The sequence below is a fragment of the Drosophila willistoni genome, assembly GCF_018902025.1.
Source record: "Drosophila willistoni isolate 14030-0811.24 chromosome 2R unlocalized genomic scaffold, UCI_dwil_1.1 Seg167, whole genome shotgun sequence".
NCBI classification, from domain to species: Eukaryota; Metazoa; Arthropoda; class Insecta; order Diptera; family Drosophilidae; genus Drosophila; species Drosophila willistoni.
In genome coordinates this window covers 5,637,553-5,661,135 of record NW_025814050.1, presented here as the reverse complement: position 1 = coordinate 5,661,135, position 23,583 = coordinate 5,637,553, and the positions used below count along the sequence as shown (strand labels likewise).

General features: G+C 37.8%; 1 protein-coding gene across 1 annotated transcript in view; it reads left to right on the top strand.

Annotated features, from left to right (window-relative positions):
• LOC6643942 (protein Star) overlaps positions 1 to 23,221 on the top strand; it is a 31,388-nt gene extending 8,167 nt beyond the window's left edge. Inside the window, exons 2-5 of the mRNA XM_023176567.2 lie at positions 10,894 to 11,957; positions 22,122 to 22,633; positions 22,714 to 22,878; positions 22,946 to 23,221. Of these exons, the coding sequence (XP_023032335.1) occupies positions 10,970 to 11,957; positions 22,122 to 22,633; positions 22,714 to 22,878; positions 22,946 to 23,173 (1,893 nt within the window). The 5' untranslated portion in view covers positions 10,894 to 10,969 and the 3' untranslated portion in view covers positions 23,174 to 23,221. The remainder of the gene's footprint in view (positions 1 to 10,893; positions 11,958 to 22,121; positions 22,634 to 22,713; positions 22,879 to 22,945) is intronic.
• Positions 23,222 to 23,583: the final 362 nt, after the last annotated feature.

The following is a 23,583-nucleotide window of genomic DNA, read 5'->3' as shown; positions in this document are numbered from 1 at the left end:
CTCTTTGTGTGTGTGTGTGTGTAGGAAAAGAACTAAAGTAAAAATCGGAAGAAGCGAGATAGCATTAAAAGTTTTCTCACTGGGGTGTGGCGACAAAATTCACAACAACAACAACAAAAGAATATATCTTTGAGATAAAGACACAAAAACTTAAGCTTAACTAAACTAAACTAAACTCTTTTGCCCCCCCAACTCTGCTGGTCCCCCTTCTACCGACTTTTCTTTGTTGGTATCATAAAATATGGCAAACGACAATGACTGAACAGAAAAAGAAGAAAATACAAGAAAGTGGTAAGAATCTTCTCAACATTGACGGAAGTTTCTATGCGCTTTATAGTTGTTTCTTTAAAATCTACTTAAGTTTATAGTGTTTTCCGTCCTAAATTATGAAGAGCTCGAAAGTCTCTAATAGTTGCAATCCAAAACAATTTTCAAACATATTCATAACTAATCGTAGTCGATTACTTTTGCATAGTAATTTATTCCGAATTGATCGTGGAAAAAGTTTTTGCCACTAATATAACAAAATTTGTAATCTAACTTTAACCCGCTAAAATGAAGTTGTCAAGTTTTGAGATAGTGTTGGAAAGTATCTTGAAACATTTATCGTTGAGATCGTGGTGTTTTTCCTTTTGTTTCAGCCCAAATTTACGTACCTTTATAAATATTTACCAAAACTTATTATTTAAAATCAGGAAATAAAAGAAAAGTAAATTCAACTATTTATGTACCGCTAATGGCGATAATTTCGTATCATTTATCAACACTGCTTGTGAAACCTAGCATTTGTCATTTTGATGTTGACCAACACTAAAATCTATAGTAGTTAAACTAAAGATTTAGCAACATTTACCATTTATCAACCTTTAGCCAAGCTCTTCTTCACATCTTACACAAATCTAGAGGTGCTAAAGCAAATATTTATTAAAACTGATGAATCTTTTGTAGAATCTTGAAGAAGAATTTATAATAAAATGTGTCACTGCCCACCAATTTTCCCCGTCATCCCGTTAGTCTACAGTCGTTTGAATCATTTAAAATACTGCTGCAGATGCCTTAACTTTTTACTTAATTTTTCAATTACCTACACAACTGAAGAAAAGCGAGAGAGAAAGGGGGACTAGAGTGTGATTGTCGTTGCGCTCCAGAAAAAATGCCCGGTAAAAAAGCAAAAACAAAAAAATGTGTCATGGCAGTTTGAACTAAATTACCTAAGCTCAATCATGTTGTCTCGTCTCGTCTCGTCGTCATTGTCGCACCTGATGATAATTTGTTGTGGCTTCCTGCAACAAGCCGCTGCACATCGTTGCATAGACCACGTTAAGGTTCAATGCCTCCTCCGCCTACTTCTCCGACTCCAAGCTTCATGTTCCGCTACTCCTCCAATTGATAAACTAAATCATTAAAAACTAAAGCTGAACTTACTCTAAGGTTAGGCAACTGCTACTAACTTCCCTTTTTTTTCTCATTTAAATCACACAATAAAAGTTTTTTTAGGGTTTTTTCTCTCATCAAATTTTATGCGAATTTTCGTCAAGTTTTGCTTTTTTAATGTTTCGCACACGACGATGACGACTCTGGCCAAAAGGTCACACACCCCACGCCTTGGTTCCCCTCCCCCTCACAACCCCGCTCTGGGGCAGTCTTAACCCTGATTTTTGCAATCATCGTGGAAGTTACCTAACCAACCTCCCTTTTGTCGCTTCTGTACAGGTGAGTGCGCAGGTGCAACGTGTCGACGAGTCGCCGTTTACCGTTTTGACCCTCTTGGTTGCTTTTTTTTGGTTGTAAATTGAGTTTACATTTTCGATTTATTGACAGAAACCCTTCGACTTGTTACTCTGACTTCGATTGTGCACTTCTTGACTGACGTTTATTGCCATTTGTGTGGTGCCTTCGCTTGACACTGCCAAAAACAAGCACAGGGAATTGTAAATCAGGTGAATAAAGGGTTAAAAATACCTGCCATCGATCGATTTATGTGTGTGTGTGCGTGAGTTTAGTGTGAGCTTCAAGAAAATTCATTTTTCCAGCAGCAGCAGCAGCTGCTTTTTTGACAAATTGCCTTGAATTCGTTTCGTTTCTGTTCTACTTCTAGTGAAATCTCTTGTTAGGTTTTATCTTTTATCTGCAGTAATTTCAGTGTCTGTCTTTGTGTGTGTGGCGAAAAATGATATGTCATGGCATTTAAAAATAAAGTCCAGCAACAGCGAATGGCATGAGATGTACAAATGTTGTACGTGTTGCAAACAAAAACATCCTAGGGTAAAATTTTCCACTTGAGTTTTTCTTTTTCCTCTCTATGCATAGGGTCTTTTCCGTTTTTCCCTCGACGACGACATGTGTTTGAGTTGGAAAAATCTCGATTTTCATTTTTCACCTGCCCTGTTTAAGCCGCCCCGCATCCATTTTTAGGGTCCGCCTAAGCGGTCGGCGTCTTGGCCTTATCAGTGTGGCAGCAAAGCGGCTAACAATTTGTCTATGGCTTGAACTGAAACTAGAAAAAGATAGATGAGTGTGAGTGTCGGTGGCGGCGGCGGCAAATCCGTTGAAGCCTGATTAAGTGCAACGCTCCATCTCTCTCTCTCTCCCGCTCTCTTTGTCTCTATCTCAGTCTTCCTCTTTCAGCCATTCGTCATGCATGTGTAGACACACAAGAAGCAACAGCAACAGCAGCAGCAGCAGCAGCCACCACCAAAGTCCATCAAATATTGTTTATGTTTCCAACAAATAGGCACACACACTTACACACTCACACACACTTGGAGAGTTGTTGTATTTGTTGCACGCACATTGCACTCTTTTTTCTAATCAGCCGAGCGAACCAACGCTTGTTGCATTTGTGTACCTGCTTGACCTGCCGTTGTCTCTCTCTCTCTCTTTCTCTCTCTCGCCCTCTTTCTCTTTTGTTGTTGTTGTTTGTGTATCTGTTGCTCTTGATCCATTTCCATTACCAATTCATTCTGTGCGTGTTCTTCATTACGCGCAATGGAAAAGAAGATCTTCCATCATCTCATCTCCTACCTCATTGAGCTTACTTGTACTTTGGTTGACTGCAGTCACGTCATCATCTACAGATATCGACATCTATATCTTACGTGGTGTGCCTTATGCTTAGCAAATTAATATAACGTTCCTTAGATTCTAGTGAAATGTGAATGCTCATTCTCACTAATGCCACTCAACAGTCTTCAATTTCAATTTAATTGCCTGGCATGCCTAGATGAGTATTACATAATTACCACCAATGCATCTACATACACACACATGCGGCCAAAATACTAGTTCCATTGTCTATATAAGCATTATGAAAGAAGAAAATTGATTTATCGTAAAACTCTTAATTCTATCTTTAAGTAAAGTTAATGAAATCGGTATGGGATATCGAAATTTAGCATAAAATATCATTCCTGGGGTAGCAAATTTTACTCATGTTCTCCCTTGAGGATCTGCAACTGAAAGCTTTTAGTAAAAATTACTTAATTGAAATGAAAACTAGGCTTGGAAGAAGCTTAAGGGAGCTTAAAGGGTACTAAATTATATATGGTTAGACTTGATTATTTGATATTTTCAAAATTTTTCTTTGCTGTACAAATGGAACGATAAAGGGCAAAAATATATGTAGGTACACATCTGAGGTTTCTATTGACTAACATGTTTTATTAAGCTAAGCTTCAATTTGTTAACAAAAATTTCAAGAATTTATCTTCTTTAGTTTTCACATAATCTCTAAAATTGATTCCCATTCAGTTGTTATACAACAAGTAACAAATCAATTTACTCTAATTTATAATATATTTTTCCTTAACGCTTTATTATTGCGTTAAAAACTGATTATTGAAATCGAAAAAAGTGTTTGCCAAGTTAACGTTGGAATTTATCTAGCTTACAGCTATTATATCACATAAATGGACACAAAAAAATAATATTTTTAGGAGAATTTTTTAGTAAATAGTAAAAAAAAATAAACATATATTGGATTTGAATTCGTAAACTCAAAAAAACTTAAAAACTTAATAAAATCGCAAAAATTGCCTGTATATTAGTATTTCGTACTATATCCATTATTTCGATGACTGTCTGACATCTTCTGTTCATACTCTCGACTAGCTTCTGACATTTGAACTTTGGTATGGAATACCACGCTTCCTTGACTCCAGACCATAAATTTTCCAAATTCTTCAACATTTTCTTATAAACTTCCACTGTGATATCGTTCCACAAATTTTCGATAGGATTGAGGTCTGGGCTTTGAGGTGGCCATTCCATAACTTGTAGATTCTCTTCTTCAAACCAGCGTTTAACCTTGATGTGTATTTCGGGTCACTGTCCTGTATGTCCTGCCACAGTCATATTGTCGAAGGCAAAAGGATCCTATTTAACTAACTTCTCATTTCGTTTTAACAAATCGTTACAAAGTGAGAAATATTTAGTAAGAGGTTAAAATTTCTTCCACACGATCAAAGGTCTTATATAAAACTCATTGCAGAGTTTCAAGAAGTGTCTAAAATATTAAAATTATACAAAATTTTACTTCTTTTTGAGTTAGGTAATTAAACTAACTGCGCATAGACATTTATCTTGAACTATTTGACACTTTTCTAAACACTTGATTTGAATTTAATTAAATTTTTAGTTAAGTTTTTCCGTGTTAGAGTTCTTTTTTTTTCAAGTGTAAAGCATTTCCAAATAGAAATGAATTGCAAAATAAATTTTGTAATATTTATGGCCAAGTCAGAATAATAATTTTTTGTTCGTTTTCAATGCAAACAATTGTTAGTTTAATCAGTCGGTCAAAGTTATGGGCCCCTTAGTCGATGATGATGAAGATGATGGGGTGCAGTAGTCAGTCGTGTCAGTGTAAACAACAAAGACCAGCAGCAGCACCCGCCAACACCCTGTGGCCAAAAAAGAAAGAAATATTTATAGCGCAATTTGCCAAGTAACTCCCACAATTTTATTGACTTGCCTCCCTCCAGGGTTTGATGGCCACCATTTAATGGCCATAAATTTTGCTGATCTGCGCCATTTTGCGGCACATATTAAGGCAATTTTTTGTGGTTTTCTTTGCTCCGGAAGGCATGCAAACACGTCAACTTCTCATTAAGATAAGCGTTTTTTTGTGTTTCTACTCGGAGGACATTGATAGGCGATATATGTATATGAAAGGAGAAAGCACGATGGAAGATGGAAAGACCAAGAAGCATGCAATTGCAATTGCAATTTGATGTCGTCTAGGGGCCGTTGACACAAAGTGCTGCAGGCAAGAAACGTCTTGACAACAAAAAACCAAAAACCTCCTGCTGGAACGTGCTGTTAGTTCTGGTCCTGGCGCTTTTTGGCACACGCCCGCCGCGCAGCTGTTGTTGTATTTGGTGAGTGCCAACTGAAGCCTATCCAGACCTATCCCTGGCTTTTGGCTCTGACTCTGGTGTAATAAATTTTCCCAACATGCAAAGGCAATAAAATAGCAGCGCATTCCTTTTTTTTTCTTTTCGGTTCTCTTCTCTTTGAGTTTACTCTTGCAATTTTACCCTAGATTCGAGACTATTTCGTTTTTGTTTTTCTCTTTTTGGCAACTTGCCATTTGCCGCACATTTTATGTGCTAATTTACTAGAGAAACAAGCAGCGGCAAGTAGCCAGAGTGGCGGGGGGCAGGTGGCAGGGGACACGACACTCACACTGACAAGAATAACTGTTTGCCTTTGGGTCTGCAAACAATTAAAATGCCGGCTATGATTAACAAGGCAAGATAAGTTTGACGGCGACGACGACGACGACGACGCCGAATGACGGACCTCACACAGGAGGCAGGTCCCCTCCCTCACTCCCTCGTCCCTTGCTCACACTGGCAGCACTTGCAACAACATATGCTGCACCACATTTCGTCGACCATTTCTTCACTTATTTCTTTGTTTTTTTCTTCTCCTTCTCTTTTCGTTACCAATAAATTTCAAAAATACCTTCTTTACCTTAAGTTACCTTAGAGAGACCAAAGGAAAAAAGGGAATTTTTTCATTAGCGCTTGGCTGGTTGCTAGGCTACTTTTTTTTTGTGGGGAGGGGGCTAAAAAGATCAAGTACACAATTGCTGCTACAATTGGTAAATTTCATCAGCTATTTAAAAACGAAACGAGGGTTTGTCGGTCGGTCGGATAATAAGGTAGAAAAACTCAGAAAGAAAGAAGGTTTCATGGCATTTCTATGGAAATGCAGAAATTCCAGAGATACTTCCACTTTTATATGTGGTAACTCTGAAATAGTTAAGTTGTTATATTGATCATGGACGGATCCAAAAGGGGGGAGTCTGGACAGTCACAAAATATCGATATTTAAATTTTTTGCTTTTTTTTACGTTGCACTAATGAATTTGCAACTTTAATACATATATCCTAAAACTGATGAGTTGAAAAATACTGAATTTCCTAAGCCTAAAATCTTCATTCTTTGAATCAGACACAACCTGAAAATATTTCCCCAGTGTAATAATCATTACTTATAGCTATCCATATTTAGAGATCTAAAATTGGTTTTGATATTAACTAGAAAATTAAACGCTTTGAAAACCTTAAAAAAAACTTCAAATTATAAAAGAAATTTTAGCCAAGTCCGTCTGTATAGATCTCAAAAAATATTAGAGCTAGTCATTTAATTTGGTATGTTAACTTGTGTAGTTTGTAGGCAGTTGAAGTTTGTTTCAAATTTTTGCCACGCCCCTTTTTGGTCTTTTAGTTGAAATAAAACTAGTTTTTCTCCTAGCTAAAGCCATGAAATTTGGTATGTAGACTTGCTTAGTATATGAGCAGATTTAGTTTGTTTTATAACTTTGTAGTTCGAATGTTATTCAAGTTTCTAAAAACTTTCTTCTAGAATATATAAAAATATATGAAGAGACCCTCGATTTGTGACCAACGAACATTATCATCATTATTGGTAGACCAAGTTCCCTTCCCCCTCAGAGCGTTGAGTAAGAAGCAAACGAAAAAAAAAAAACAAAACAAATTCCAAGCAACATTTATTCTTCTTGGTCGATTCGACTTGTGATAGTCTTCTTCTTCTTCTTGGCCAAGCGTTGTCGTCAACTGTTCTGTTGGCTGTTTGTTGTTGTTGTTGTTGGTTGTAAGTTTTCAGAATTGCATTTTTATTGTCTTGCCACTTTGTTCAGTGTGTTTATGTATGGTGTTTGTGTGTGTGTGCTGCTGACTCTTCTTCTACTATGGTTATTCTTCATGTTGCTGTTGTTGTTGTATATAAATAAACCATATGGTTAAAAGCGTAGCAGGCCGAGTTGCTTGCCGTGTGTCTTACCTCGTTTTGGTCTCTTGGTCGTCGTCGTCGACGTTTACTTGGTGTGGAGTTCTGCTTCAGTGCGTTTGTAAATGTTTATCAAAATGTCTTGTGCCGTTCTACCTCTCTTTTTCTCTATCTCTTTACCTGTGTGTTTCTGTTGTAGCTGTTGTTGGAACGATCATTAACCGCAAAACATTGCTAGTGTTGTTGTTGTGGGTTCTCTAATGTTTCCACCTCTGGGCAACATGTTGCTGCTGTCCTCTCCTCAATGTTTATTTGGTTTTCTTAATTCTTGGAATAAAGTATCTCAAGTTGTTGCAAAAAAAAAAAACCAAAACATAATTGTTTCTACTCTTTGCTGTTTTATCCTTTCATTTGCATAAATCTTTTTGAACTCTGTACTCTGCAGCAGCTTCTTCTCCAACTGCTGCTCCTGCGACTGCTGGCGCCATTTGTTGGCCTGCCAACTGCATACACAAAATTTTTCCCAGACATGGAGCAGACACAAAAAAAAAAAACATCAATAAAAGCCGTGCCGGCTTTAGATATACATATATAAATGTAAGAGATACAATTTTTCCTATTTTTCTTTAAACGATCGATTTTATGCACTGCGACAAGTCGTAAATCACACGGCAGTCGTTTTCCCTCTCCCCCCCACCCTCCTCCATTCATTCCTCTTAAAGTTTTTTTCCTCTAAAGAAGTTCCATTTCATGGTATTTTACGATTAAAGCTTACACACATTGAGGAGAAACAGATAGAGGAGATAGATAGTCTAACTAATTACTAAATTAAAAGCACATTATGATGGCTTGCCATCGCGTCGTCGTGTTGTGTTGTGTCTTTTCTTTCAATAAATCGAAAAACTTAAGTTGTAAAAATGCTGCTGGTACTTTAATACAATGAAAATCGAACAATACGAAAGTGTAAGGAATGCGATTAAATTTGTTAAGTGTTGATTGGGAAATCGGATTCAAAGTCACTGATTTGATATTTTCGCCAAATATTATATCAAAGAGTCTTTGTTTTTATAGGGAAAGTCCAATACTGCGTCTAAAATAGTTGAAACTAAAGCAAATTTACTAAATTGAAAGTCAGAAAGAAGTTGAAAACTATTATTCATTATCCCCACCCCACCAAACAAATTCCCAGAACAATATCGTTTAAGACAACATGACATACAAAAAAAAGGAGAGAGGAGATTTCGGTCCTTAGGTATCATTAAATGCAACAGCATCCTTAGCAGCAGCAACAGGCCATTTAATCACAGGTCTCCGTGTACGAGTCCGACTCTTGGTATATATTTCAATAAATTCCTCCAACAAATCCAACATTGAAGACCTGAGATTCCTGGACGCAATCTCGTTGTTGTTGTTGCTGCTGCTGCTGTTGTTGTTGTACTCTGGGCACTGGGGCGCACGCGTAATGGATAATGAATGCGCGGAGTAAATGCCTTGCGGCAGCATCCACACATAAGTCAATGTGGACCCAAGTTAATATGTACACACATACATTTGTATACATATATGTATGTGTAAAGATCGTTTGGAGCAATCTGCCTAGTGGCTGCTGGCTCTTGATGGTAGCCTTGCCCTTAGCACAATCAAAAAGAGAGCGAAAAAACACAACTCAAAGCAAACTAAACTAAACCAGAAGACGTTATGGTTCATAAAGACAGAAAAAAAACCTACAAACTTAACCTGAGGGATAGATACAACGAATAACAAATACTCTCGAGTAAATATATAGATGTAGCTGAGATAACAAGAAAACTAGAACAAGAAATAAAGGTTAATTGCTAACTAACCCTGGTAAATGAGGGAAAGTATGAAATAATTAGTCACAGACCTCGGGTTTAAATTTTGATATGGCATTTGAATAAAACAACATTTTAGAAGCAAACATTGTCTATAGACTATGTTTATTATATATGGAATACGAAAACTTATGAATTTATTAAAAACAATAAATACTTTTACAGCGTACTGCATACTTTAAGGGGAAAGATCAAAGATCTTTCTCGCATATTGCGTCTGTTTCTAAAACTTTTTAATAATGTCTCGGACTGACCAAAGTGCTTTAAAATCAAATCGTTTTTAAAAATTTCAAAAGTCCAGATTTTCCTAAATGGTGACGTTATGAAAAGTTATTTAATCTTTCTGTATCCTACAGAAAATCAAATCGATTACATCACAGCAAAAGGAATCTTAAAGAAAGGAATCTAGAGATTTAAATTTTGATCATTGATTTCCGTTGAATTAAGAAATTGAAATCGACTATAGAGGAAACCATTTAATATATGACTCAATGTGAATTTTCAAAATTTTACCCTTTACCTATTTAGTGTCAAGGAATCATAGGATTCAAGAGAATCTCAAAAAAGGAAATAAACAGAACTAATCGAACATGAAAGAAACCCAATATAACCTAATCTTACAGTTATTGATCGTTTCATTTCGGCGAACTGTTTGAAGCATCGATTTGAAAAACGAAGCTATCTATCGATATTTTCTATTCTTAATTTCTAGCGGGGTTACGACCTCTTAAGACCAATTTTTCTCAGATTTTTGCTATTCTCTTAAGTCTGCAGTCTCTCGGTTAACAGGTCGGTTTAGGCCTTGCTCAAGAAGTGTATTGTACATTTATCCATAACGTAAGAAGAGGAAGATGAATCTGCCTGAGCAACAGCCGCCGCCAAACATTGGAAAAACATCTGCTGCTGTCGCTGTTTTTTTGTTGTTGCTGTCGCTGCTGCTGTTGCTGCCAGTTGATGAACTCGATTCATGTTATTGTTGTCTCCCTCTCTCTCTCTCTCTTACTCTGTTTTCCCTCCTTCCGTACGCTCGCATAGCAATGGCAAACGATGATTCCCGTCTCGTCTGCTGTTGCGCAGGCGCATTTACAAGTACATGAGAGAGCTGGTGTACAGAGAGTGCGAGAGAGAGGGGGGAACAAGCAGACACACACACACACACATAAACACACAAAAAACTCACAAATATACCTAAAGCGGCTGCCATTTCCTCCTCGTCTCACTACTGCTCGTCAATGTTGTTGTTGTTGTTTTTTCTTCTTCTCCATTTATATTTCTCATGCCTCGCTGCAATGCATTTTATGCCCTTCTCTCTCTCTCTTTGCATCTCTTTCTCACTTGTTGTGTCTCTTTTTAATTTGGTTCACAAAATACCGCGCGTTGTTGTTGTTCTTGAAATTCTTTTGGCCTCTTCAAGAGTCTGGCTGTGGTTCGGTTCTTTTTGGGTTTTTGTCTGCTCTTTCGATTTTTGACAGGTGGTGGATTTTTTTTCTCGTATTCAATTTCTTTCATTTTTTTTTTTGAGCGACTTTTGGCCCTTGAGTTCTTTTAATATAGGTTTTTTTTTTTTTGCCTATTCATAAAACTGAAAATGAGTTCAGACAAAAGATATAGCATGCCAGACATATGGAAAAGATGCTGGGCATACCGAAGGATGCTTTTTGGTCCCTCTTGCTCTCTCTCTCGCTGTCTCTGTCTCACTATGGTTCAATAAACCTTATAAAATTAGTTTTCGGTTAGTCAAAACGATCAAGACTAATTGGATTCTTGTTTCCTTTTTCTTTTGCAGAAACTACAAGGATGCGGCTATAGAAGAAACAGTGTATCATTATCTAAGAAGACCCGAGCCACAGACAAACACAAACATGTCATCACAGCAAGTGTTTTCGGCTCATCCAGCGCTGGCCGTTGAGCAATTACAGCGTGCCGAACAATTGGAGGCTTCCTCTGGCAAATCTCATCAAAATCCACAATGCACTAGCAACAACAACAACACCAGCAGCAGCAGCAGTAGTAGGCGACCCTATGCCAAAACTATGCCCAAAAAGTATGCCATTAGCAGAACTTGTGCGGCAGCCCAAACACACAATATTATGGCCAATAAGACGCAACCGGTGCGAACCAAGAGTTATGCAGCCGTCGATGATGATGATGACATTGAGGGCGAGGACATTGATGAGGTTAATTTTGCAACTGCAACGACAACAACAGCAACAGGAGCAACAGGAGCAACAGCAACACCAGCCACAACAAGATTAGCAACAGATAAAACCAAAGACTGTGTGGGTCAAAGCTTTGATGAGGTCGATCATGTCCAGTTGCGTCACAAGCGACACCAAAGCACGACACGTTTGACACATAAACTGGAAGGCGGAGGAGCAGAAGATGTTGGTGGCGGCGGCGGTGGTGGTGCTGGTGGTGGTGGGGATGTTAGCGATGACAGCAGTGTATTAAGCTCACCGTCGGTTAGCAACATGTCCACGCCATTATCCACGCCCACTAGATTGCCGCCCATGCAGCAATTGCAACATTGCTGTCAAAAATCAACAGTAGCATCAAAAACATTAGCCAGCTCCGAATCCAGGGCGAGACAACATCATCCGCATCATCATTCTCATCAACATCAACATCACCAGCATCATAATCATCATCATCATGCGAATACGCCGTGTGGAGGTGGCGGTGGTGGTGCCAACGGTGCTGGAGGAGCTGCTCCTGGAGCCTGTAAAGCCAACAAGAAACTAGATCCGCGTCCCAGCCCTTCGCCCTATCGCCAGCTATTGCCCATAGTCCTGTGTCTGCTGTCATTTGCCGCAGTTTTTGCCACTTTAATTGTTTACATGGATACGACAGGTGAGTCCTTCGTTCAGTCCCCTCCCCACCTCCCTTAGCACTCTTAACTATCTATATATATTCTTTAAATTTGATATCTTTTGGCATATGTCTCATCTGTTTAAGTTTTTTTTCCTCGTTGTCTCTTACCGGATGTAGGCTGTGTTTGTTTTTTGCTCGATCCTTGCAAGGATCCTTTTTCCTGGCAATGTTTTTTTTTTTTATTTGGGCACACTTTTAAGATTAGTTTACCATTCTAAAACTGGCCAAAGTCTTAGATCGTTTAGCATTTTAGTTTTTGCATGGGCGTGGTGTTTTTTTTTTTTATGTGGCGCAGTGGCGCTTCCTGTCACTAAACCAACTAATAATAACAACAACAACAACAGCGACAGCGATGTCTCACTTGGCAACAGAAGTTGCAGCTGTTGTCGCTCCCCAAAGCCAGACACGTGCCCTCCTCCTCCTCCTTCTCCTACTACTCTATACAAGTATATATGTATCTATGTAGGTGTATATATAAAAAAAGGAGGAAAAAAAAGATACCCAAAGAGAGTAGAGAGAAGAAAGGCAGCCGACACCAAACGCTAAAGGAATATCTAATTGCCATTTTCCATTGTTGATGTCTTCAACTGAAATACTTAAAGTGGGAGGAGCAGTTAGGCAAATAAAGAAGCAGCAACTCTTTATTTCTTCCCTATTTTTAGCATGCTAATAAGAACTAGAACTAGCAATAATAATAGAAAAGTTTCAAATGCGGAAACACTAGGCTTTCAGACATGACATTAATCAATTCAATTAGTTTAGTAATGGGGAATATGTTTCTGGAAAATAAATGATAACAAAAGTAGTTTTCAGTACAGTAGACGCCGGTTATAACTATGCCATTTACAATCATATTTCTCTTATAACAAAGAAAGGTTTGATTGGCTTTATATAAACTTGTATACAAATATATTTGGTTATAACGAAGCACCGGCAGGACTAATAAGTATCGTTATAACCGGCATCTACTGTACATGCAATAGATGATTAGAAATATTACTAGAGATAAAACCTCTTAAAGCATTCTAGAATACTTTTTAAAAGTGTCGTAACTGACTTAAATGTTGAAAATTTATTTTAATTATTATAATCATTGTCGTTGACTTCTAAACTTTTTATTGCTTTTAACATAAATTTAAGTTAAGAGTTGCGAAACGTATTAAAATGTGCCTGTCCCAATATTAAATATTTTCATCTTAATGTCTCAGAATGATAGTTAACTTTAAAAAAACTTTTTAAATAACAAAATAAGAAATAGCTAGCATTTTCCAAATATCTCAAAAACGTTTCGCGTAAATCGTGGATGGGTTTAGAAAATATATTCGGGAAGGGTTCGATCAAAATATTTAGACTTTCGCCTCAGTAATTTTGCAAGGAAGACACTACTGCTCTCAAGTAATTACAGAATAGTTAAAGAGTATTAGTATTTTCATCGAAAATGACCTAAAAGCTAAAGTTTCCAATTTAAGTAGCTCGTCTCAGAATCGAAATCGTGGTTTATCAAGAGATTTTATATCATTTATTTTGATAGTTCTCATATCCTCAGGCTTACACCTACTTATCTGGCCAAGAGTGTACTTGGTTAAAAACGGATTATAACTGTCGGAATTACGGATTCATAAGCCCACGAAATGTGTACTTTAATAATGAATGTGATACACATAGGATGTTTATAAGAGCCTGCTTTATATAAGACAAAACCTAATACCATCAAGAGTTTAATATTTCAGAAAATGCACTAAAAAGTTTCCATAGAGCTAATAAGCTCTAAAAAAACAAATTGTTATTAACTTTTAGCAGTTTTCTATTAAAATCACATTTTATATGTGTTTTGGATTACTTTGTGGCCATCTAATACATATCTATTCAAGTAAACTTTAAATTCCTGTCCTACTTATCAGTTAAAAGTTGAGTATTAAAAATATTCAGCCTCGTCTCAATGTGTTTAAAAACTTACTTTTATCACCTTTTATAAGTTTGTCATAAAGAAAGATAAGAAATAGGTCTTATTGAAAGTGTTAAAAATGGTTTTTGCATATTTGTTTGCATATTTATTGTTATCTGTTCTGTTGTAGCTGAGTCACCAAGCTAAACAATTTAGTTTTTAAACTGCTGGAGGTTGTTTAGTTATGTAGAGAGTCTAGACTCTAGACGACTATGTCATTTAGTTGTCGGATGAGACAATTTTCTTTTAATTCGCTAAAATATTTTGTTATTGCTGGCAAACTTACATGTGGCACACAGAGACGACAGAGACTAGTACAAATAAATTTGCTTAATTTGTTGTATATGGCTCTGAGTTGCTCAATGAAAGCGGAAAGCATTTAATTTGTATTTCTTTTTTTTTCGCTTGTATTTTGCATCTGATGGATTGCGGAACGGTTGGATGGATGGATGGATGTGATGGGATTGAGTAGAAGTGAGTCATCAGCGCTTAAATCGAGACCCAAAAATCAATGTCAGACCATTGTGTGCGCCAGCTGTAAATTTCCAACAACGACAAAAAAAAAAAAAAAAAAAAAACCAAAAACAAATTTCACATTGGCAACCTTCGCTGATTTTGCTGCTAATGTCGTTGTTGTTGTTGTTGTTGCTGGGGCGACAATTTTTTAAAATTCCACTCAAGTGCCGACAATTTTCGCTTCATTCATCGTCTTCCTTTAGTCAGAGGGAGGGAGGGAAGAACAAAACATGGAGGAGAAGTTGTGTCAATCTCTCTCCTGCTGCTGCTGGCTGCTTCTTCCGTTCCAAGTCTTTGTCTTAAGAAAATTATATGCAAATTTAAGAATAATTTTTACAGCACCCAATCATCATCATCAACATTATCATTATTATCATCCTTATTGTCGCCATCATCAGTTGATTGAATGATGAGTAAAGTAAACAAAAAGTGATACGATAATGAGGCTTGAAATTTCAATCATTGAATTAGAAGAATTTACATAAATATTCGAAAGAAATGGAAAATATATTTAGCAAAAGGAAATCCTCCAGGAAGAAGTCCTTCTACTAACAATGGAAATAGAATCGTTTGAATTGTAGTGTCGATAATATTTTTAGATGATTTAAAATCTATGACTTCTTGTTTTAATCATCGCTTTAGTTCATTTACTTCCAATGGATTTATGATTCCTTTCATTTTAATAACCTTCTGCTTAAGCTGCCTGCCACTGGTATTGGGCGTGGCCAGTCACGAATCGGTGGCGACGCGGCAGCTGCTGCGCTTACCCCTTGACTACGGCTCGGATATTCGGTCTTGGGGCACGGCCCAGACCAGCCTCATTTTTATGGCACATTGATGACTCTATTAGGTTTATACGACCGAACGGATTCATAAACCATAATAATACAAATGGGGTCTGGTGCATAAATTAGAATCTAGTCGTTCTCCTCTCTCTCTCTCAGCATCGCTCGTAGACTTAAAAAGGGGGTGAAGAAGAAGATGGCGGAGGAGGAGGAGGAGTAGGGAATGTGGAAACACGTTCTGCATTGGAAAGAAAATTTTCTTTTAGTTTCCTCAAATCATGCACTTGGCGGCAGCCGCTCTTAAAAAGTAAAATGCGCTTATTAAAGTGACAAATTTTTTGTGTCTTCTCTTTTTTTTTTTTTTCTGACCATGACTTTCAAGAATGTGAAATACCAAAAAACTCTCACAAACCAAAATCGGTCTTTTCTTTGGTTCTTTTTGCTTGCCTACGCTCTATTTGGTTTCAGAGGTTGCTTTTATATGATTTTCGGATGATGTTGTTGTTGTGCGGTCTTTAGAAAATCCCTTGATTTCTTGTTACAGTCACGTTTTTAGCTTTGATTGTCTTACACACACACATCGACTTCTAGAGAACACACTAAACTAAAAATGCGATAGAAAGAAAGGGGGCTAAGAGGTAGATGGATATCGAATTTAATGTGATATGATGATGATGATGATGATCTAGAGACATTTTTAGAGCATCTAAGGGAATGTGAAACACAAACCAAATATGGAAAATACGTAATACGATATTCGTATATAATCGATATAATCTTATGAACATAACAAAGTTATAAATATCCAGTTCTTTTAACTAATTTATTTAAGAAAAAAGAAACTACTCTGTCTGTGGAGCATTCTTTCCAGCCTATCCCATTCAGCAGATTGTAAGCCAGAACAAGTTGAGAATTACAATGAAATTATGCAAAAAGTGATCATTATTTCTTCTTATGTATGTAGACTTAATAGGTCTAAGAGCATAACCTTTTGAAACATTAAAAGTGTGTTCTAAAGTTTGTTATTAGGTTAAAAACTATTATAATACATAACTTACTAATAGTTTTTGGTACTAAAATCCAATGATATGACTTGGCAGTAGTCTTTGTCTATTGAAAAACCACTTTGTGACATCACAAACTGCCTTTTGGTTACGTCTGCTATATATCCATATAAAGCCTACTCATTGATGCCCTGAAAAATTGTCTATATTTTTCATATGCATTTACTAATTGGTAATCGATTACAGGTTAGCGCCAACCGACAAAAAAGATACAAAGTCACGCCTTTTACACCTTGTGGAAGAGTGGGGGCGACAATGTTGCCAATTTTCACTTGTTCTTGTTGTTGTGGTTGTCGTTGTTGTTCACATGTCATTAGCCTCACCTTGTGAAGAGACAAGAACGAAAACACGAACATAAATCGCATTAGCCCAAATCTTAAATGGCGCAAAACTGAACTTTTGTGCAGCATATTTCGTAAACAACAAATGTTTAATACAAAAACAAACACTTTTCTTTTTTCTGTTATTCATATGACTTTTGCATTGTGTCTGTGTGTTGTGGTGTGGCAACCCTGGGATCTCGAGGTCTCTCGATGGCATTAATCATGTTAAGACCGTATTATCTTCACACTTGTGTGGTGATTACACCATGTGACAATTTGCAAATTGCAATTTTAATTGAAACCTAGAAAAAGAGAGAAAATGGGAGACGTCAAGAATGTTAGAGTCATGGCGCATTTACCAACACTAATGACTTAATTCCCGTTAAGCACGCAGTGCAGCTCTCTCTGTCTCTCTCCATCTGACTTCCACCCGCTGTTTGGTCTAAGCTGTTTTTACAACTATTACATTTACCCTTACATACACAAGTTTCATTCCCACTTTTGCTCTGCTAACCACCGGATGTCATTCGAAATTCCCCCTCGCACCGTTCCCCAATTCACCATTCCCTTTCCCTTGGCTTGTGATTCATAATTTTCCTGTGGCAATGCAAACAACATTGTTGCATGGCTCTCTCGCTCTCTCCCCCTCACTCTTCTCTATGGCTCTGTCTCAGTCAGTGAAAAGCCACCCCCGCTGTTTCGTCAACGATGTCTGATTTGTCCATTCTTGCTGTGTCATAGCTCTGACTATTTTCTTTGGCGAACGATCATCCTCAGCCCCCCCCCAACCTCTCTATTTCTTGCCAAGCCCAGCGAGTGCTCAATTTGAAAAGTAAAGCTCAAATGGCATTATCACAGCATGCCCCATTCAGGCACTACTTCACTTAGTCACTTGCCACTTGCCACCCGCATTTGCTTCTTAGGTTGTTTTCTTTTCCTTTCCTCTTTATTGCAACCCTTGCAGCAATTGCGCAATTTCTTATGCGTTGTCGTCGTCGGCGTCGGCGTCTTCTTCTTCGTGTGAGTTCTTGCTTTTCCCCCCCCTGCGCGTTCCATTGAAATTGTGCAAAATTGCCACGCGATAAGCCACATGATTAAGGGAACTGAATCGCCCCCTTAAGTCATGCAGAAACTGCAGGCATTTGAAATCTGCTTTATCGCGATTTTGTTTAAGAAATCGAACTAAAAGCATGATTAAATACTTACTCACATGCGACAGACAGATTTCATTACATTCTGATAATACTTAATGGAAAATTCTTTGTTTTGAAAATGAAAGGCCTGGCTAATTGAAATGTGTGGCAAGAAAAGAAAAGAGTTGATTCATCTTAACGAACTTTAAAGTATAAAGACGATGAATTAGTGGTTGATGATTTAATCTGAATAAAAGTATTTTATAATTGTAATAACAATTCTATTTATATTACAATTACGGAGAGCTAAGTAAATAAAGATATTCAAATTCACCAACAAATTATTTAAAAGATTTATTATAGAGTCTCTTCAAAAGCAATTTATTATCTCAAACTTAATTTTTTGATGTTAGAAAGTTAAAAACTGATTTCCTAGACTGAGAATTGTATGATTTCACTCGGTAAAAACCTAAACCTGAACCTAAAACCTCTTTAATATTACATTCACTAAGTTGTCTAGTTTTTATTTCTAATGTAAAAGTCCTAAACTATAAAAATCAATCATGAAAGTTGACAAATTTAAGTCATTTCGGTTACATGTTTCACATATGTAGAAAGCGATATATAACAAAGTCTTGGGTTAATTATGGCATAATGATTAAGGACCTCATTCCTTTATTACATATTCGCATTAATTTACAAATATTTATGTCATTTCGACACGTTAATAAGACATCGTTTGATTTTGTTGTTGTAGAAACCGACCAATTTGGTTGTAAATATATTTCTTTGTTTCCATTTTCTACCTGCCCACCTCCATATATTTTCATGTATATACCTTTCCCAACATTCTCTAAAGATAGTAGATAGCAGAGGCCCGATTCCTCCCCCATAGCCTTGCTATTTCTGCAGTGCAGCAGTTTGCACTTGAGCACGTGATGTGTGAGTGTGAGTGGGGAGTGTGTGTTGTTGTGTCTCTTGTGTGTGTGTGTGTGCGTGTGTGTGTATGTGCATTTATTGTGTGCCCTTTTGCATTTCACCACTTGCCAGGCCAGCCCCGGCCAGGCCAAGCTAGGGCAGGCAGCAAATTAAGATCGACCTAGTTAGATTACAGAGCAATAAATCAGCGTCATTGTCGACTGGTAGTGAGAATGAAGCATTTAACCAATATATAGTATAAATATATGGAAAACATGTGCCGTTATCATTCCACTAAAGCAACTAAAACAAGTCAACATTATGGCTGGTGATGGGGCGGGGCAGGGGAAAACAGGCCATTTTGAATTATACAAAGAGCCTCTGCACAAATCAATAAAAAAGGCAATAGAAATGAATTACAAGCATTGGGGAGTAGCAGGAGCAACCAGGACACGCAACTTGGTCGTGGCAAAGATTACACAACAAGGGTAACATTGCGCCGATGTCGCCACCAAAGTTGTGTGGCCTCAAAAAGAATACGTCCGTATACATACATGCATACGTAAATAAAGGAAGAAAACAAAGAACAGGAAAAAGTTTTTCATAATCATTTTCTTCAACTTTTATACATAATTGAAAATGCATTAAAAAAAACTTTTTTATTTGTCCTGATGGGCTCTGCCTACTTCTTAATTTCTTTTGTTAAACTTATTGAATAGGGCGTGTGCTGGCTGCTTGCTACCCCTGAAGCTTTGAGTTTAAGTTGATGCCGCTGCGGCCGCTTAACCGCAATTAAACATCGTCCCTGCATCGTTACTTATCCACCGAAATTACTTACCATATATATTCGGGGGTCTTGCCCAGTCATTTGTCTTGCCACCACCACCCTGACGTCTTACGTCGTATGTCCCACGGCTGTCGGTGACGGTGACGGGGACTGACGACCCTTGCAAATTAGAAATGTCAGCTTTTGACGCCGAAATTGCAGACTTGGCCCTTAGGGCAGATTTTTATTTCATTTCTCTTTTTTTTTTTGTTTTGTTATCCTCCGTTTAGTGGATTTACAAGGGCCCGAAATTTAACGGTTAATACCAGCTGCAGCAATTTCTCTGTTTCAATGCCATTTCGTTTCTGTAAGATCAACGGATCGAATTTTCATGCTGGTAGACAAATCATAAAATAATTCGTTTAGCATTTAATCGCTTGTAATTCAAAACCTTATAGATGGTATCAAATTTCTATTCAAAACGACATCAACCAAAAACCTATAATAGATGGAAAATTTCTCTCCCTCACTCTCTCTATACTTTTGGCCAGGGTTAAGCGGGCCGACATGGTGTTAATTAGTTTAAGTTTTGCCATTTGTGCGCTTTTGTTGTTCCATTACGTCAAATTACGAAAATGTCGACGATGGACGCATAGACGGACGGACGGACGGAAAAAATATAATGTTCATTTTTCGGTTTTAATGGTCGCCGCTCGTTTGTTTCTATTCCTAAAAACTTTATGGCCATTTTGTGACCAGCAACAAATAAAAAAATTTATATGTATACTGTATAATAAAATTAGCATTTGGAAAACATTTGGCAAAAAGAAAATTCATTGTATATGGGGGTGAGTAGGGGGACCTGTGGAGGGCATCTTAGAAACTAGCTAGAAAGTGAATTTTCGCCATAACTAGTTTGAATATTAAAAAAACAAAACATCAAAAGCTTGTTCCATTTTTCTATGTACCTAACCTCACAAATTGCATGGGGAGGGCACGCCTTCACAAGATGATGTGCAAGTACATTAAACATTTTTATACCATACACCCATAGGGTGAAATGGTATATTAAAGTCGCCAAAATGTATGTAACAGGCAGAAGGAAGCATCTCCGACCCCACAAAGTATATATATTCTTGATCAGGATCAAAAACCGAGTCGATCTAGCCATGTCCGTCTGTCCGTCCGTCCGTCCGTCCGTCCGTCCGTATGAACACCTAGATCTCGGAGACTATAAGAGCTAGAGCCACCAAATTTGGTATGCAGTCTCGTGTAGTATGTACGCTTATCGAGTTTGTTTCAAATTTTTGCCACGCCCCCTTCCGCCCCCAGAATTTACATAAAACTGTTTTTCTTAAAAAGTATAGCAGATAGAAACATCAAATTTGGTTTATATACTCGTTTAGTTAGCGCGCAGAAAATAATTGTTCCAACTTTTTGCCACGCCCCCTTCCGCCCCCGGAATTTACATAACTCTGATTTTCTTAAAACCTATGAAAGCTACCGACATTAAATTTGGTATGTAAGTTAGCTTAATAGACGCGCAGATATTGACTATTTAAAAATTTTGCCACGCCCATTTCCGCCCCCGAAAATTAATCAAAACTGATTTTCTCGAAAACTAACAAAGCTAAACTCACCAAATTTAGTATGTATATTGGCTTAGTATGCGCGCAGAATACATATATTTTAATATGTTGCCACGCCCACTTCCGCCTCCATAATTTAGAAAAAACCGATTAGCTCTTGCAATTTTTTGACCATCGCGATCAAATTTGGCAGACTAATAAATATTATCTATTTCTATCAAACTACAAAATTTGATTGAAATCGGACTAGAAACGTACAAAATATACGTATGAACGTATTTTGCTACGCGATCCATAAGGGCAGAATTGGCCGTTGGCTAGTGGCGGCGCTAGAGTGCTTGTGTGTTTGTAGAGTGAGCGAGATAGCAAATGGTATGAGGCATGTTAAAACAATTTAGTAGACATACATTTGGTTTTCGAAATTTTAAATATTTGTTTCACCTGGTGTATGGTATACCCAAGTCGGCGAGACGACTTACTTACTTCATTTAATTTCGTTTTACTTTTTAATGGCGAAGTATGGAGAGCATAGCAAAAACCAAAGAAGAGTTGAAAATTGGCACAAGGAAAGTGTGAAAAGCAGTCAAAAGAAGTAAAACAAATCGTTTTGATGTGTTTTTTTTTTTTTTTTTGCTGCTGGCTGAGTAACTTATGTGGACAGGTTGGGCCAGCTCGAAATATCAAAGGTTAGACTAATTCATATTGGGCCTAATGCCGACTGGTCGCCGGGGCAAGATATGGCGAGGTCATGAGGTTTTCGAGGTTATGCCAAGTTTAAATTACGAATGTTTCCTGCCACGAAATTCGGCCTTTGCTGAATCAGTTTATACCTTGTTTCTAATGCCAAAACGTTCCGCCTACAAGCATTCTCCTCCTGGTCTTGGCGCTGCTGCTGCTGCACAATTGGCAATTGAAATGCAAATCATAAATATGGTCAATGCGCTCCAATTGCCAACGAAGCGTGGCCAAGTTAGAGCCTGGCACGCCAACAACGTCCACTAGAGCAACAAGTTTTAATTAAATCTAATTACTATCAAGTCCAGCAAAAACATACTGACTTTACCATTATCTCTCTCTCCCTCTTTCTGTTTCTTGATTCCACAGAAATCCGCCATCAACAGTTTCGTTTGAACATGTCGCGCGACTATGAACTGAATAGCGTTGCGCAAGATGATCCCGCACTCATAGCATTCCTGCGCCAGATACATATGCGCAACTATCTGGGCAAAACGGCGGCACAAAAGACAACGCCATCATCATCATCATCAGTAAGAGCCGATTCCAGTAGTGGTGGGCCCGCCGGCACGGGCTCGCTTAAATTTGGCGGAGCGGCAACAGCAAATAGCAGCAGTAGCAGCGGCAATGCAGCCGATCAATTGGCTCACTATGTGGCTGATCTGGTGGGTGGAAAATTCAATGGCGCCGTCATCCAGTCTCTAAGTGGACCATTGGCCAAACTGATAACAGCTCCATGGTTGAGTGAGCATCTCGATTGGATGGGTGTTCTCGTGGAGCCGGAACCGCGTTGGTATTTCACTTTGCGTAAGCAAAATGCTCAACGAGCACGCATGCAGGTAGTGCATGCCTGTGTATCACCCAATACGTATCCCAAAGAGGTGAGTAAAACGATAATTTTGCCACGACAATCGATAACTCAAAATTTGCTAACCCAAATCTCTCGTCTGCTTTTCCACAGATTCCCATACACAATGAGGATGTGAGGATTAACAGTCTGCACGATGAGGCGATTTCATGGTTCAATTCGCGTGTGAAATGCTTTCCGCTCTATACAATCATGCTGGCATGTGAGCGCACCGAATATGATTTACTCAGTCTGGGTGTGCAGGGCCATGAGCTGGAGGTGAGTGGACCCGCAAAAACTTTCGCCAACGCATTTGCTAAACTTTCTTTGCTTTTTTTATCTTTAGATACTGCAAACTTTGCCCTTCGATAAAGTGCAAATCGATATCATATCGATACACTTGCTGGAGGATCATGAGGATGTGCGTGATTATGTGCAGAGCATAACAAAGTTCCTAGCCGGCAAATCGTATAAAATGCAACGAACAATCGGACGAAATTATTTCTATCAGCGCCTGAACTCAAACACAAGTCGGACAAGAAAGAAAGATATATTGCTATTGAAGACTCCCTAAACTCCTACAACGAATGCGATCGAACGTATCGGCTCGAAGAGAGAGAAACAACGAAATTAGTAAAGATAAAAAACAAAGAAGAAAGAAAAAAACACAAAGCCTTAACTGTTAGACAAGAAAGAGAGAAATGAAAGCGAAAACAAAATAAAAATAATAAAAAAAAAAACAAAATTAAGAGAGAGAGATGAAGCAAAATGAAAAATGCAAAAACTTTCAACTTGCAATCGAAAGTCTATAATATAATGATAATTATTATATGTAACCCATAAACAAAAAAACACACACACACACATAAATACAATACATGTTACATACGATTTATATACGGCTAGACGATATATATATATAGATAAATATATATCCCATAAACATTTACCACTTACGATATATTGTATAATTAGTTTAGTTTA